Here is a 14130-nt window from a genome sequence, read left to right as displayed (position 1 = left end):
ATTATATACTATATACTATACTATTATTACAATTATATACCGTCTAGTCACTATAGCATTGTTGCCATCATATCATCAGTATAATTATAATTACCATCATCTTGCCAACCATCCTACTAACTGATCTGCTTTTTTTAACTTGTGTCCTTGTTCTATTCTGTGTTTTTTTCTATTGTTGTTTTTATTTATGCTACCTCAGTATTTTATTCTATTGTATTTTATTGTACTTGAATACCGGACTGCTGTGACAACCGAATTTCCCTTCCGGGATGAATAAAGTAATCTATCTATCTATCTACACTACCGGTCAAAAGTTTTAGAACACCCCAATTTTTCCAGTTTTTTATTGAAATTCGAGCAGTTCAAGTCAAATGAGCAGCTTGAAAGGGTCCAAAGGTAAGTGGTGAACTGCCAGAGGTAAATAAAAAAAGGTAAGCTTAACCAAAACTGGAAAATAATGTACATTTCAGAATTATACAAGTAGGCCTTTTTCAGGGAACAAGAAATGGGTTAACAACTTAACTCTATGGAGTCTTGGGCTATTTTGTCCATTTTTGAATTCTTTTCATGTCTTTGTAAGTCATTTTGTGTCTTTTTTGTAATTTTGTGTCTTTTTTTGGTCATTTTGTGTCTTTTTTTAGTCCTTTAGTCCAACATAAAATGTGATTTTGAATCTTTTTTTAACTTTCAAAACACTATCATGCTCAATAAAGAATTTTAAATGTTGCAAATGGGCATTAATTTCTGAGTACACTGAGACATTAAACTGCATAATTTTCAATTAAATTCTGGAAACGGTGTGTTCTAAAACTTTTGACCAGTAGTGTATCTATCTATCTATCTATCTAAATGAAGTCTTCAAGCAGATTTTCCACACACAAAAAAACCCACTCTACTCCGTCTTGACAACCAAAGAGTCAGCTTGAATTTAAAAGGGCATTTTTATTGAACATACATCCATCTCGGTTGTTTGTAATAAATGGCTTATGATCAGAACATTCAAAGAATATGTGCAAAAAACCACCTTACACACTCTGGTGAAGAAAGCAAAGGTGTCTTTGGCGAGATGCCCCTGATCGTGTTAAGCCGTCTACTGTATTGTTAGTCAAACGTACCCTTCACACAACTTAAGGATAAGTCTTCTTTTTTTTTTCACAACAGAAAAAATAATAATAATAATACCCATAATGAGAAAGAAAATCTGTTCATGACGATAAAGCTAATGATTCCATAGAAATTATGAAAGCAACTATTTGGTTCACAAACATGTTACAGAATATAATATACACATTTTCAAATATAAAGTGGTTCTGAAGTTGTATACAGTTCCAATAATTTCTTTTAAAGGATTCAGCTGATATGAAAAATAGCTTGTTTTGGTACTACATGTACCACAATCACACACTTTCTAGCTCACAAAAAGCATGACCATATAAAGCACTTTAGAGTGTTCAGGCATTCATGGGTTAAGATTCAATCATCTTAGCAGTAATACAGACAGTTCACCTTACAATTTTTACTTGTGCTACGTTTTGAGTGACATCTTTTCTTTTCTTTTTAGTGTATAAATAGTAATCTGTGAGATCAATGGCTGAAACATTTGTGCTTTGCAGACTTTGTGATGTTTGCATTTTTAACGGTGCTCCAAGAAATCTGAAAAAACAAAACAAAAAAAAACAAAAAAACACTTGCAAGACACACTGACATGTAGAATCACTAACACTGCAAAAAAAGAAAAGTTGGGTGAACTCAAAATTTCAAGGCAACAAACTTCGATAAAATTTTAAGTTGGACAATTAAACTAAATATTTTAAGTTTTGTTTTTGAGTTTGCTCAACTCTGAATTCAGATTTTTGTCAACTCAACTGTAAGTTGTTCTAACTTATAATTTTACATTGTAATAACTTTTAATCCTTACTTCTGCTAACTTCTGCAACAACCTGGTCTCACAGAAATCCGTGAAATAGCCACGGATTTTGCTTAACTCAAAATCCGTGGAATAGCCACGGAATCGCTCAAATTTCTGTGAAACTGACACGGATTTCGCTACAATGCAAGTTAAAGACAGTTAATAAGTTTTTCCTATTGGTTTGTTCCAAGTCACGTGACTTTCAAGGTCCCGGCGGTCAGAACAAAAAACATGGCGGACAGTTCTCTCATTTTTAGTGAAAAATCAATATTTTGACTTAGTTTCTGCATAAAAATGGATTTTGATCACATTTCTAGCGAGAAATATATGTTTTATTTTCTAAATATTCACTCAGTGAATGTACATAATCACTATGTATGTTGGAATAGCCACGGGATATGACTGTCATTAACTTGCATTGTAGCGAAATCCGTGTCAGTTTCACCGAAATTTGAGTGATTCCGTGGCTATTCCACGGATTTTGAGTTAAGCGAAATCCGTGGCTATTTCATGGATTCCTGTGAGACCATGTTGTCTGCAATGTGCTGAATTGGCACGATTGTAAAGCCGCTATGAAATGTCAGCTAATGTTGCGACCACAATTTTGAGTTAGCATTGATACGCTAATGGCTACTCTTGTAGCTGTAACAAGCAGCGCCACAAGCATCAGTTAGCCGCTAGCATCAGTTAGCCGCTAGCTTTCGCTAATGACAGAATTTCACCGCTTTCCTGCATTTCACAACAAAGAAATAAGAGTTATCAGAACTATTGTCCCTTGTTGTGAACCCCAACTTAAAGATATAAGTAACAACAACTCACCAACTTGTTTTTGAGCAGACAACTGGCTTCCTTTGTTGTGCTAACTTACATTATTGCCCTAAATGTCAATAATTTATATTTCCAAGTTTTACCAACTTAAATCACCGTTTTAGGCCAAAAAATACAAGTTGGCTTTTTTTGCAGTGAAGTTCCAGAAAGTGGACAAACTAAAATTTCACTTCTAAAAAGGTTCACAGAGCACGATAACAATCTAATCAGTGGCATTTTTCATGGCACAATCATCATCAAACTGCTGTATTACACCTCCTGTATGATTTGCATTAAAAGGTTTTGATTGATTTAAAACATTCAAGCTCTTAAAGGCGTTACAGAGAAGAGACATTAACAGAACTACGTGGTCTTTGTTTTCTATCTGCAGTGCAGGATTATACATATTGCTTGTTAACTTGTATTGTTTGTCCATCCTACAAAAACACATGCTTCTCAGAAATATACTGTTGCACAAACTCTTGTTTATAGATATTCAGATCATTAAAAAAACAATCCCTCAGCTGTTATTCTTATTGTATTACCTCATGTGATTTTTTTTTTGTTTCCTTGTCTTTGCTTTTATTGTTTTGGTTTCTGTTATTTTAATCTAAACTAAATTCATCTTAACTTTTTTCAGTTCTTCCTCATTTCCCACTCAACTGTTACTGACATTTTGTCAAAAATCACCCTGTTATATATTACAAATTACAAATAATATGTCAGCCACTTGCTCCACAATGATTTACCTTCCTATAAAGTTGAGTAAGGGATAGGGCTGGGCGATAATTCAATTATTGATCATAACAAGCACACACTGAATTAAATTATCAGAAATTCATATGTATATGTGTATGTCTGTACAAACCTTTTTTCTCTATAATCTCACTTGAAACCGTTATGTCCATTTTGCACTAAAGGTCTTAATTCAATGAGAAAATACTTTTCCATCATTAGTCTAGACGGATTTCAGAATAAAGGCCTCCTATAAGAAGTGAGGAGCATTTATGGGTACAAGTCAGGAACCGGCCTACCTTACAGATCTCAAGGGTGCTGAGTCTAAAAAAAATGGTTCCCAAGCAAAATTTTGAGTTTTTGACCTTCTAATTTGTATCAAATGGCCACCAAATTGCCCATCTTGCTCATTCAATGGACCATTTTCCCCTTAGTTTTTTTGTAAGTAGGCAATCAAAGATGAGGAAATTAAGTTTCTGGATCTATAGTCTAGAGTCAGAGCAAGGATATAGTGGAGGCTCAGTGTCTTTTTTATGTATATATATATACACTACCGGTCAAAAGTTTTAGAACACCCTAATTTTTCCAGTTTTTTATTGAAATTCAAGCAGTTCAAGTCAAATGAACAGCTTGAAAGGGTACAAAGGTAAGTGGTGAACTGCCAGAGGTAAATAAAAAAAGGTAAGCTTAACCAAAACTGAAAAATAATGTACATTTCAGAATTATACAAGTAGGCCTTTTTCAGGGAACAAGAAATGGGTTAACAACTTAACTCTATGGAGTCTTGGGCTATTTTGTCCATTTTTTAATTCTTTTCATGTCTTTGTAAGTCATTTTGTGTCTTTTTTTTGTCCTTTAGTCCAACATAAAATGTGATTTTGAATCTTTTTTTTAACTTTCAAAACACTATCATGCTCAATAAAGAATTTTAAATGTTGCAAATGTGCATTAATTTCAGAGTACACTGAGACATTAAACTGCATCATTTTCAATTAAATTCTGGAAAAGTTGGTGTGTTCTAAAACTTTTGACCAGTAGTGTATATATATATAAAGACACTGAGCCTCCACTATATCCTTGCTCTGACCCTAGACTATAGATCTAGAAACTTAATTTCCTCATCTTTGATTGCCTACTTACAAAAAAACTAAGGGGAAATGGTCCAACAACTGAGCAAGATGGGCAATTTGGCCGCCATTTTGATATGCAAATTAGAAGGTAAAAAACTCAAAATTTCGCTTGGGAACCTTTTTTTTTGGATGCAGCACCCTTGAAATAAGTAAAGTAGGCCGGTTCCTGACTTGTACCCATAAATGCTCCTCACTTTCACTTTTTGGTCAATTCCGTCTAGACTATAATAGGTTTTACCATATTTCATACAGACAATTTATTTGTTACCACACACACACGCTATATATCTTATTTATAGATATTGAGATTCGAAATGACCTGTGTCAAAATAGATTATTATTATCATATCGCCCAGCCCTATAAAGAGATAAATATCCCTTAAATGATGAAAACACATATAGCTATTTTTTCCCCCCAAACAGAACAATTTCCTCTAAGACTGAAGGGCATAAATGCATTAGATTGTCAGGGTAAAAAAAAAACAAAAAAAAATTGTTAAAAAGCCGTATTTTGGTGAAATATCACACTAGTCCAGTCAAGAAATCAGCCTGAATGGACCCTTCAGGAAGCTGCTATAAATTCCAAAATAAAAGCATGGTAAAACTGTGCTACTATGAAAATCCAATACAAAGTGTAAATGTTTGAAGCTGGTGAAGATGGTGATCTATTGAAGTGACTGACACAAAAGTTTGAGGTCTAACGTTGCCGATCTAAGTTATGATCTCTAAGATTTTCTATTCTTTTCTTTAGTTTTGGTACCTGCTTTCTCTTCATCTCTCAGTTTAACTGAAACATATCATTGTTCATCAGAGTTCTGCTTTTTTTTTTGGTTAGGCACATACTACAAACATTCATTCAATCAATCAGTTTTTATAAAATGATTGTGTACAAAGTCAATATGTTGCATTCCCTACTAACTACTCACAGAGGTCCATTTCTTATTATCTTGCAACAAAAGCTAAGACACTAAATCAGGTTCTGTAATTTAAGACTGAATTAATGAAAGGATTTATTTATTTGATTGATTTTTTTTTTTAGCAAAAAGCTTCATTTATAAAGATAAATACATTTTGTGCAAAATAAGAACTGCTCACATGAAGATTTTGTAAATGCACTTATACTTCTCTATCACTAACGGGGCAGATAGAGAGCAACAGAAACAGACACAAGGCAGAGCGGTTTTCAATCGCTGAAAAAAAGCACTTTAGAAGTCTAACGGGACGTCACACACAGTCTTGTTCTAGTGTCCCGGTACAGTATCAGGCCCCGTTCACACCAGGACGCTCGCGGGTGAAAACGACAAAATATTTTAACGGAAGTGCCTTTCGTTTAGACGGTGACGGCGTTTTTGGGGGCTTAAAGACGCAAAAATCTGAAACCACCCTCCAAAGTGTAAAAGTGTAATCCTCTCCTCCGTAGCGTGTCGTCTACACTGACAAGACACAAAACTCTGATCTGATCTGCTCACGTCACGTATGTGTTTACGTCACATACATGCTCCAGTACAGGAAATAAACAAACATGGGATTATTTCCATGGTGGGACCTTCAAGCTGCTCTGGCAGCTCTAATAAACTTACAGGAGTCTTTCCACCAAATGTCCAGGATATGTACAGATAGTATTAGTGAACAGAGAAGGATCTGGAATTACCTCCATCACATTCTGGATGCAGCGATTCGTCGGAGGCGAGCCAGACGGCTTTGGAGGAGACCTGGGAGATCTAGTGATGGTGGAGAACTTTGTGGAAGGAGGAGTAATGGACAAAAAAAGACACAAAATGACAAAAAAAAGACACAAATTGACCACAAAAAGAAAACAAATGGACAAAAAAAAGATACAAAATAGCCAAAAAAAGACACAAAATGACAAAAAAAAAGACACAAAATGGCCAAAGACAAAAATTGACCACAAAAAGACGCAAAATAAGCAAAAAGAGACACAAAATGAGCAAAAAAGACACTAAATGACCGAAAAAGATGCAAAATAACCAAAGAAAGACACAAATTGACCACAAAAAGATGCAAAATGGCCAAAAATCAGCCAGACAGCTTTGGAGGAGACCAGGGAGATCTAGTGATGGTGGAGAACTTTGTGGAAGGAGTAGCTGATGAAAATGTGTGGCGTGAAAACTTCCGCATGCCCAAAGATGCTCTTATGGCTTTAAGTGATGCCGCCTGGCTGCATACAATCCAATTCCACACACTTTTGCGTCACCGTATGCAGCAGATTTCCTCCCGAAAACGCTCGTCTAAACGAGGAATAAAAAGTGAAGACGCAACGCCACTTTTGCGTCTTCTGTTCAGACCGTCCTCGTGTGAACGGGGCCTCAGTTTGCAGAAGCACACCGTGGTAAAATCCAAGTTGCACTCATGCAAAATGTTCCTGCTGTGTTTGTTTTTATCATGTAGTTTCCTGCCTGCAGAGAACAGATTTGCAGAATTGTTATGAGGAGAGCTGCGTGCAGCGAACGTCCCGTCCTCACGTCACAGCTATCGAGTCTTTGACGGAGCGTCAGTAGCTTCGGTTGCATGAAAAGGACAACTGAAGGACTGTTAAAGGGCTTTACTGCCCAGACATACACAGGTTAAGGCCACTGGTCCAGTGTGGGGAGGAGCAGGCTTTCAATCACACTGCAGGTGAGATTCCACTTCCTGCTCCCACGACTGTTAATCTAAGATGCACACATTCATAAAAATACTCACTCAGAAAGTATTTAGACACGACACACTTGCTATTTCCAGCAATTTCATTTTGTCCGCTTCTGAATATTATTTCTTAGTTTCTTTTGTTCGGACAAGGGTAAGTAGGAGATGTTTTTACCTGACATGTCTTCTTCTGTTAGCCTGTTAGCACATACACACTGTACTGCTACAGAGCTAACTGTTAGCCTGTTAGCACATACGCACTGTACTGCTACAGAGCTAACTGTTAGCCTGTTAGCACATACACACTGTACTGCTACAGAGCTAACTGTTAGCCTGTTAGCAATTTGCAGACTGGAGGCTAAGGGGTTAACATCCCCTCCGGCTCTGCAGCTGGGAGAGACTGCTGCAGGAGGACTGGGAGTAAGAACGAGTCTCCAAAAGTCTCCAATAACACCAGAAAAAGTCGCTGGATTTGTCGCCAGTCACTTTTTTGAAAAATAGTCTCTAAGGGGGTCTGAAAAGTTGCTAAATATATCTTCTTCAGAGGAGGAACTCCACAAAAAGACACGTCACAGCGATCAGCTGACGCCTCTGAAGAAGACTGAAGTTGTCAGTGGAAACATGTCAGGTAAAAACATCTCCTCCTTACCTTTGTCTGAACAAAAGAAACTAAGAAATAAAACACACTTGCTGGGATATAAAAGCCTCCGTGCTCCGTCTCAGGTGCTCCTCTCCTTCCTCCTCCACGGCGGCGAGGTGTTTTTCAGCCCTGCGGCTCAGTGCTGCTGTGGAGCGGCGCCTCCTGCTCGTTGATGGTGTGGAGGAGGAGGCACACGGGGGGGTGGAGGGAGGCGCTGCTGCCCATCTGGTGAGCCGGCTGAGGAGGAGGTGCTGTCGGCCCGCGTACGACCCGCCTCTCCGGCCCGCCGCCCAGCGCCTGCTGCTCCTCCTCCGCACCGAAGGAGGCTCGGTGGCCGCAGCTGTCGCAGAAGTCACCCACCTCCTCTCCCTCCTCCTCCTCCTCTTCCTCTTCCTCATCATCTCCCTCGCGCCCCAGCAGGCTCTCTAGCTCCCTCAGCTCCTTTCCTTCCTGGCCCTCCTTCCCTCCAGCTCCGCTACTGCTCCCCCGCGTGCCGCAAACACACACCTCGATCCCAGAGTCCCCCGTGAAGCGCCTCCTCCTCCCGTTGGGGAGGCGCTCCTTGTCCTCGGCGGGACCCTCCGACGGCTCCTTCAGCAGGGGGTCCTTGCAGGAGTCGTCCCCGCTCTCGTTTCTTTTCTCCTGGCTGCTGAGTCCCTCTCTGCTGAGCGATTCTGACAGCAGGATCACGGCCGACTCTTGAGCCGTCTGCAGGGGCTTGTTGTCAGGTTTGGGCCTGAAGTCTGTGGTGGGGGGCTGAGGGTCCTCTATGCTGGGTCTGCAGCACAGACTGTCGGAGACCGGCGGCACCGGAGCCGGCTGGATGGTTGGACAGTGTCCCTCCTGCTGCTCCGGAGCCAGAGGACTCGTGGCCACTGAGGACGGGCCGGTGTGTAAGGCACTGTAGGGAGGGGGAGGAGTCGGGGGACGGTTGACCACCTCTTCATAGTCCGGCAGGAGGTAGTTTGGCAGAAACCCTGCAGGAAAAAATAAACATTCATTTGCATAAGTACTGAAAAAAAGTACAAAACTGAATACACTGTAAAAAAAATCTGTTTAATTTACGGTAAAATACCGGCAGCTTTGGTTGCCAGAACTTCACTGTAAAAAATACAGTGAGTGGATTTTCTATTCTAAATTTAAATGTAAATATCAGCAAAAACTGTAATTTGGACTGAATATTCCCGTTATTTTTAGGGTAATTGTGTCATTCATTCACACATCATGGTATTTCTCCATACATTTTGCATGAAAATGTTACATTTTTACAGCAAAACTGCATGTTTCTTCCAGTTTATGACAGAAAAAAGTAAAAGTTTTGTGCTATTCTTTGATTTACGGTAATTAAAAGTGTCTAATACGGTGATGTACAAATTCAGTGAGCGTATATAAATGTAAATATCAGCAAAAACTGTAATTTATACTGAATAATCCCATTACTTTTAGGATAATTGTGTCATCATGGTATTTCTCCATTAATTTTACATCAAAATTTTGAAAAACATTTTTTTTTTTTAAACTGTAGAAAACAAAGTTTTACTGTAAAAATATAAAAATTTCATGTAAAATGAATGGAGAAATACCATAGGACACAATTACCATAAAAATAAAGTGATTTTCCATCTAAAATACAATTTTTGCTGATATTTACATTTAAATTTACACCCACTCACTGTAATTTGTACAGTAAGTACAGTGGCAACGACAGCTGTCTGTATTTTACCATAAATTAAACAGATTTTTTTAATTTAGCAGTTACAGTGTTTACAATGTTCGACATGATACACTGTAAAAAAAAAATCTGTTTAATTTACGGTAAAATACCGGCAGCTTTGGTTGCCAGAACTTCACTGTAAAAAATACAGTGAGCGTATGTAAATGTAAATATCAGCAAAAACTGTAATTTATACTGAATAATCCCATTACTTTTAGGATAATTGTGTCATCATGGTATTTCTCCATTAATTTTACATCAAAGTTTTATATTTTTACACTAAAACTGTGCTAACAGGCTAACAGTTAGCTCTGTAGCAGTACAGTGTGTATGTGCTAACAGGCTAACAGTTAGCTCTGTAGCAGTAACAATATCAGCATAAACTGTAATTTATACTGAATAATCCCATTACTTTTAGGATAATTGTGTCATCATGGTATTTCTCCATTAATTTTACATCAAAATTTTATATTTTTACACTAAAACTGTGTTTTCTGCAGTTTATGGCAGTTGAATTTAAAGTTGTATGATATTCTTTGATTTACAGTAATTAAAAGTATTCACTACGGTGATGTACAATGTTTAATTTGACAACCTTTTTCTGATGCAATTTGACAGTGTTTTACTGTAATTTCTACAAAGGTTTTTTTTACAGTGTACATTTTAAAGGCAAAGCCCACTAACATGAGCTCCTTCAAAACAAACATCACTGTCCGACCCTTAAAAATTCCACTATGACCTCATTGAACTTCCCAGACAAATATTCAAACATTCCCAAAGCAATAGGGGGAGAAATATGACAAAACAAGTGAATTTCTGGGTCGATTCTGTGCTGAAGGCCTTTGCAGCCCTGTGTTAGATGGTGTTGCAACTCTGGCGAGGCACCAAGAGAGCGATACGAGCTGTTTCCTGTAAACTGGGGCATGCAAACAGGGACGGTTCTGACGCTGTGTGAAACCAGGATACATATCAGTGCAAACATTACATTTGAGGCAGGGATCACTGCTTTGTTGGTCGCTAGTTTTAAAATCCTCAGTTTGATTGAACTCGAACATTACCGATTAGAAACGGATATTAGAAAATGAACATTAATATTAGTTTTTCTTTCCAAGAAGAATTGGAGGAAGCTGCTGGACGACAACAGACCTGACCAGGTGTGCTGTGAGTCACTGCAGCTGGTCGGCACGGTAACGGGGTCAAGGAATAAAAATGCACACAAACAGATTTAAGGAGCAAACACTATACACTGTGTGCACTGGTGTTAAATTAAAGTTTTCTGGGTAACAAAAGTGCTTCTGCATATAAAACAATTTTAGTCGTACAAAGAGGAAGAATAATAATGCAAGCAATGAGACGATTCTTTCTCTGTCTCAGTGAAATAAACTGAAAGATGTTTGGAGAAAAGAGGTGTAGGACCTGGAACAAGCCAGAAATATCTCTCATCCGTTTGGATTTAAACCCGATATTCTGACCAGTTCGCCTTATTTTCTCTCTCAAGCTGACTTGGCAATGATGAGTGAACCAACATGACAAAATATAATGTCAACACGCGCCATTTGTAAAAGCTGGAGAAGCAGTGTTGCCAACTAAGTGACTTTGTTGCTATATTTAGCAACTTTTCAGACCCCCTTAAAGACTATTTTTCAAAAAAGTGACTGGCGACAAATCCAGCGACTTTTTTTGGTGTTATTGGAGACTCGTTCTTACTCCCAGTCCTCCTGCAGCAGTCTCTCCCAGCTGCAGAGCCGGAGGGGATGTTAACCCCTTAGCCTCCAGTCTGCAAATTGCTAATAGGCTAGCAGTTAGCTCTGTAGCAGTACAGTGTGTATGTGCTAACAGGCTAACAGTTAGCTCTGTAGCAGTACAGTGTGTATGTGCTAACAGGCTAACAGTTAGCTCTGTAGCAGTACAGTGTGTATGTGCTAACAGGCTAACAGTTAGCTCTGTAGCAGTACAGTGTGTATGTGCTAACAGGCTAACAGTTAGCTCTGTAGCAGTACAGTGTGTATGTGCTAACAGGCTAACAGTTAGCTCTGTAGCAGTACAGTGTGTATGTGCTAACAGGCTAACAGTTAGCTCTGTAGCAGTACAGTGTGTATGTGCTAACAGGCTAACAGTTAGCTCTGTAGCAGTACAGTGTGTATGTGCTAACAGGCTAACAGTTAGCTCTGTAGCAGTACAGTGTGTATGTGCTAACAAGCTAACAGTTAGCTCTGTAGCAGTACAGTGTCTATGTGCTAACAGGCTAACAGTTAGCTCTGTAGCAGTACAGTGTGTATGTGCTAACAGGCTAACAGTTAGCTCTGTAGCAGTACAGTGTGTATGTGCTAACAGGCTAACAGTTAGCTCTGTAGCAGTACAGTGTGTATGTGCTAAAAGGGTAACAGTTCGCTCTGTAGCAGTACAGTGTGTATGTGCTAACAGGCTAACAGTTAGCTCTGTAGCAGTACAGTGTGTATGTGCTAACAGGCTAACAGTTAGCTCTTTAGCAGTACAGTGTGTATGTGCTAACAGGCTAACAGTTAGCTCTGTAGCAGCACAGTGTGTATGTGCTAACAGGCTAACAGTTAGCTCTGTAGCAGTACAGTGTGTATGTGCTAACAGGCTAACAGTTAGCTCTGTAGCAGTACAGTGTGTATGTGCTGCTGCTGCAGGAGGTGTTAGCTTAGTGATCTCTGTTTGTTTGGACATTCTGTGCACACACTAAAATATGTTCCTATTGTTTGTTTAAAAGTAGTGCAATAAAAATACAGATGTTTTCCCTAACATGATGAATAATCATGATTAATAATCGGGATTACAATATTGATTAAGATAATGATGATTATCATTTTGGCCATAATCGTGCAGCCCATCATTTTTTGTTTTTATTGTATTCATGCATATTTTATTTTGTGCGGGCAGTACATTTTACATTTTATTTTATTTATTTTTATCCCATTTTTAATTTATTTTATCTTATTGCATCTTACTGTTCTATTGTTTACTACATCTCTTTGTATTGTGTTATGTATTTATTGTTTGTGCAGCACTTTGGAAACCTTGTGTTTGCTAAAATTGTGCTATATAAATAAAAGGGATTGGATTGGATTGGATGTTTTTTTTTTATGTTGTCTCTTACTGAAGTAGAAGGGCACAGAGGGGTAGTTGTGTGCTTCGCGGTAAGCGATGAGGTTGATCTCGTGCTGCCGTTGTTGCTGCTGCAGACGGTGTTTGGTGCGACGATGGTGACAAACGCAGCAGCAGCTCAAGATGAAGATGATCGCCCACACCAACCAGAACCCTGAGGAGACACAAGCAGCAACACACTCACCTTCTGTTTACAGCTAAATAAATATGAAGACAATGTGGTATTTTAAAATGAACTCAGATTGGAAACGCTCAAATTAAGAGACTTAGTTGATTTTAAAATATCACAATTTATGTTTAAAGTAATTCATCAAAAAGTTCCACAAAGTATTCAGGGGTTGTTTCAGGTCAGAGTAAGTACACATGCCCTGAGAGGTATATGTGTACTAAAAACACCTGATAAGGACCAATTCAAAGTATCACTGCATTACAAGTAAAGGAGTGAGAATATGGAACAACTGCAGCGATTAAATTAAATCATGCTCAACAATTGTTAAGTTAAAAACGCTTATGAAAAATGATATGCCAAAAAAAGTATGGATGAGGACGTTCTTGTAATTGCCTTCAGTGTTTTGATTTGTTTGCTGTTTTTTTGTTCATTTGTTTTCTTTGCGGGAGTAATAGAAATTCTCAGATCTAAGTTGTTTGAGAGACTATGGTTGACATAGAAAATAAGTAAATAAATGATAATAATAATAATACATATTTATTTGACATTACGTGGCTATATATAGAGAGATACAATTTCTTATTTTTGAAGTGTTGAGTATCAGGGTTTAGGCCTTGATAAGTATTTTATACTTCAGCCTACTCCCTTTTTTTTCCGAACCAAAACGATATAAGGAAATGTATATTGAATATTAAGTTAACTGGTTCTTATTTCCATGTTATTACTTAAACGGGGCAGATGCATGTATATGTATAGGGCTTTATATACTGTATGTGTGTAAATGTTTATATATTTATGTACATCTGTTTAATGGTGCCTATGTGAGTATGTGTATGAATATGTATATGCATCTAGCCTACGCTGTTGTAGTTTATGTTTATTTATTTTTTTTCAGTTCGAAAAGAAGAATTAATAAAATGAAAAATGAAATGAACTCATGCACTGATGAATAGATTTCAACAGGAAAGGAAAGACATCATGTTTAGCTGCTGGTGATGTAACATTAAGAGCCTGCGGCTAACATAAACACAACACTGCAGATCAGATTCTGCCAACATCTGCTTCTAACATTATGAAACACTTGCATGCTTGTATACTGTATGTTTTGCATTATGAATTTTATGGCACAGAATCAATTGACGGGGTCCAAGTCCGTTCTTATCTCCACAACGAGGCTCTGACAGATTTCTCTCCACACTCCATATATGACACACAACACAGCCAAACAACGCAGCACACTGAGATTATTTG

The 14130-nt window shown here is 38.1% G+C and overlaps 1 protein-coding gene and 1 long non-coding RNA gene across 2 annotated transcripts in view; one reads left to right on the top strand and one right to left on the bottom strand.

Annotated features, from left to right (window-relative positions):
- Positions 1-14130, top strand: part of LOC131988464 (uncharacterized) — a 160508-nt gene that overhangs the window by 85991 nt on the left and 60387 nt on the right. The gene's annotated exons all lie outside the window — the stretch shown is intronic.
- wbp1lb (WW domain binding protein 1-like b) overlaps positions 6658-14130 on the bottom strand; it is a 31945-nt gene continuing 24472 nt past the window's right edge. Inside the window, exons 3-4 of the mRNA XM_059352322.1 lie at positions 12703-12864; positions 6658-8844 (exon numbers count right to left, since the gene is read on the bottom strand). Of these exons, the coding sequence (XP_059208305.1) occupies positions 7991-8844; positions 12703-12864 (1016 nt within the window). The 3' untranslated portion in view covers positions 6658-7990. The remainder of the gene's footprint in view (positions 8845-12702; positions 12865-14130) is intronic.

Source organism: Centropristis striata, chromosome 1, assembly GCF_030273125.1.
Source record: "Centropristis striata isolate RG_2023a ecotype Rhode Island chromosome 1, C.striata_1.0, whole genome shotgun sequence".
In the NCBI taxonomy this organism is placed as follows: Eukaryota; Metazoa; Chordata; class Actinopteri; order Perciformes; family Serranidae; genus Centropristis; species Centropristis striata.
This window is presented reverse-complemented; position numbering and strand designations above follow the sequence as displayed.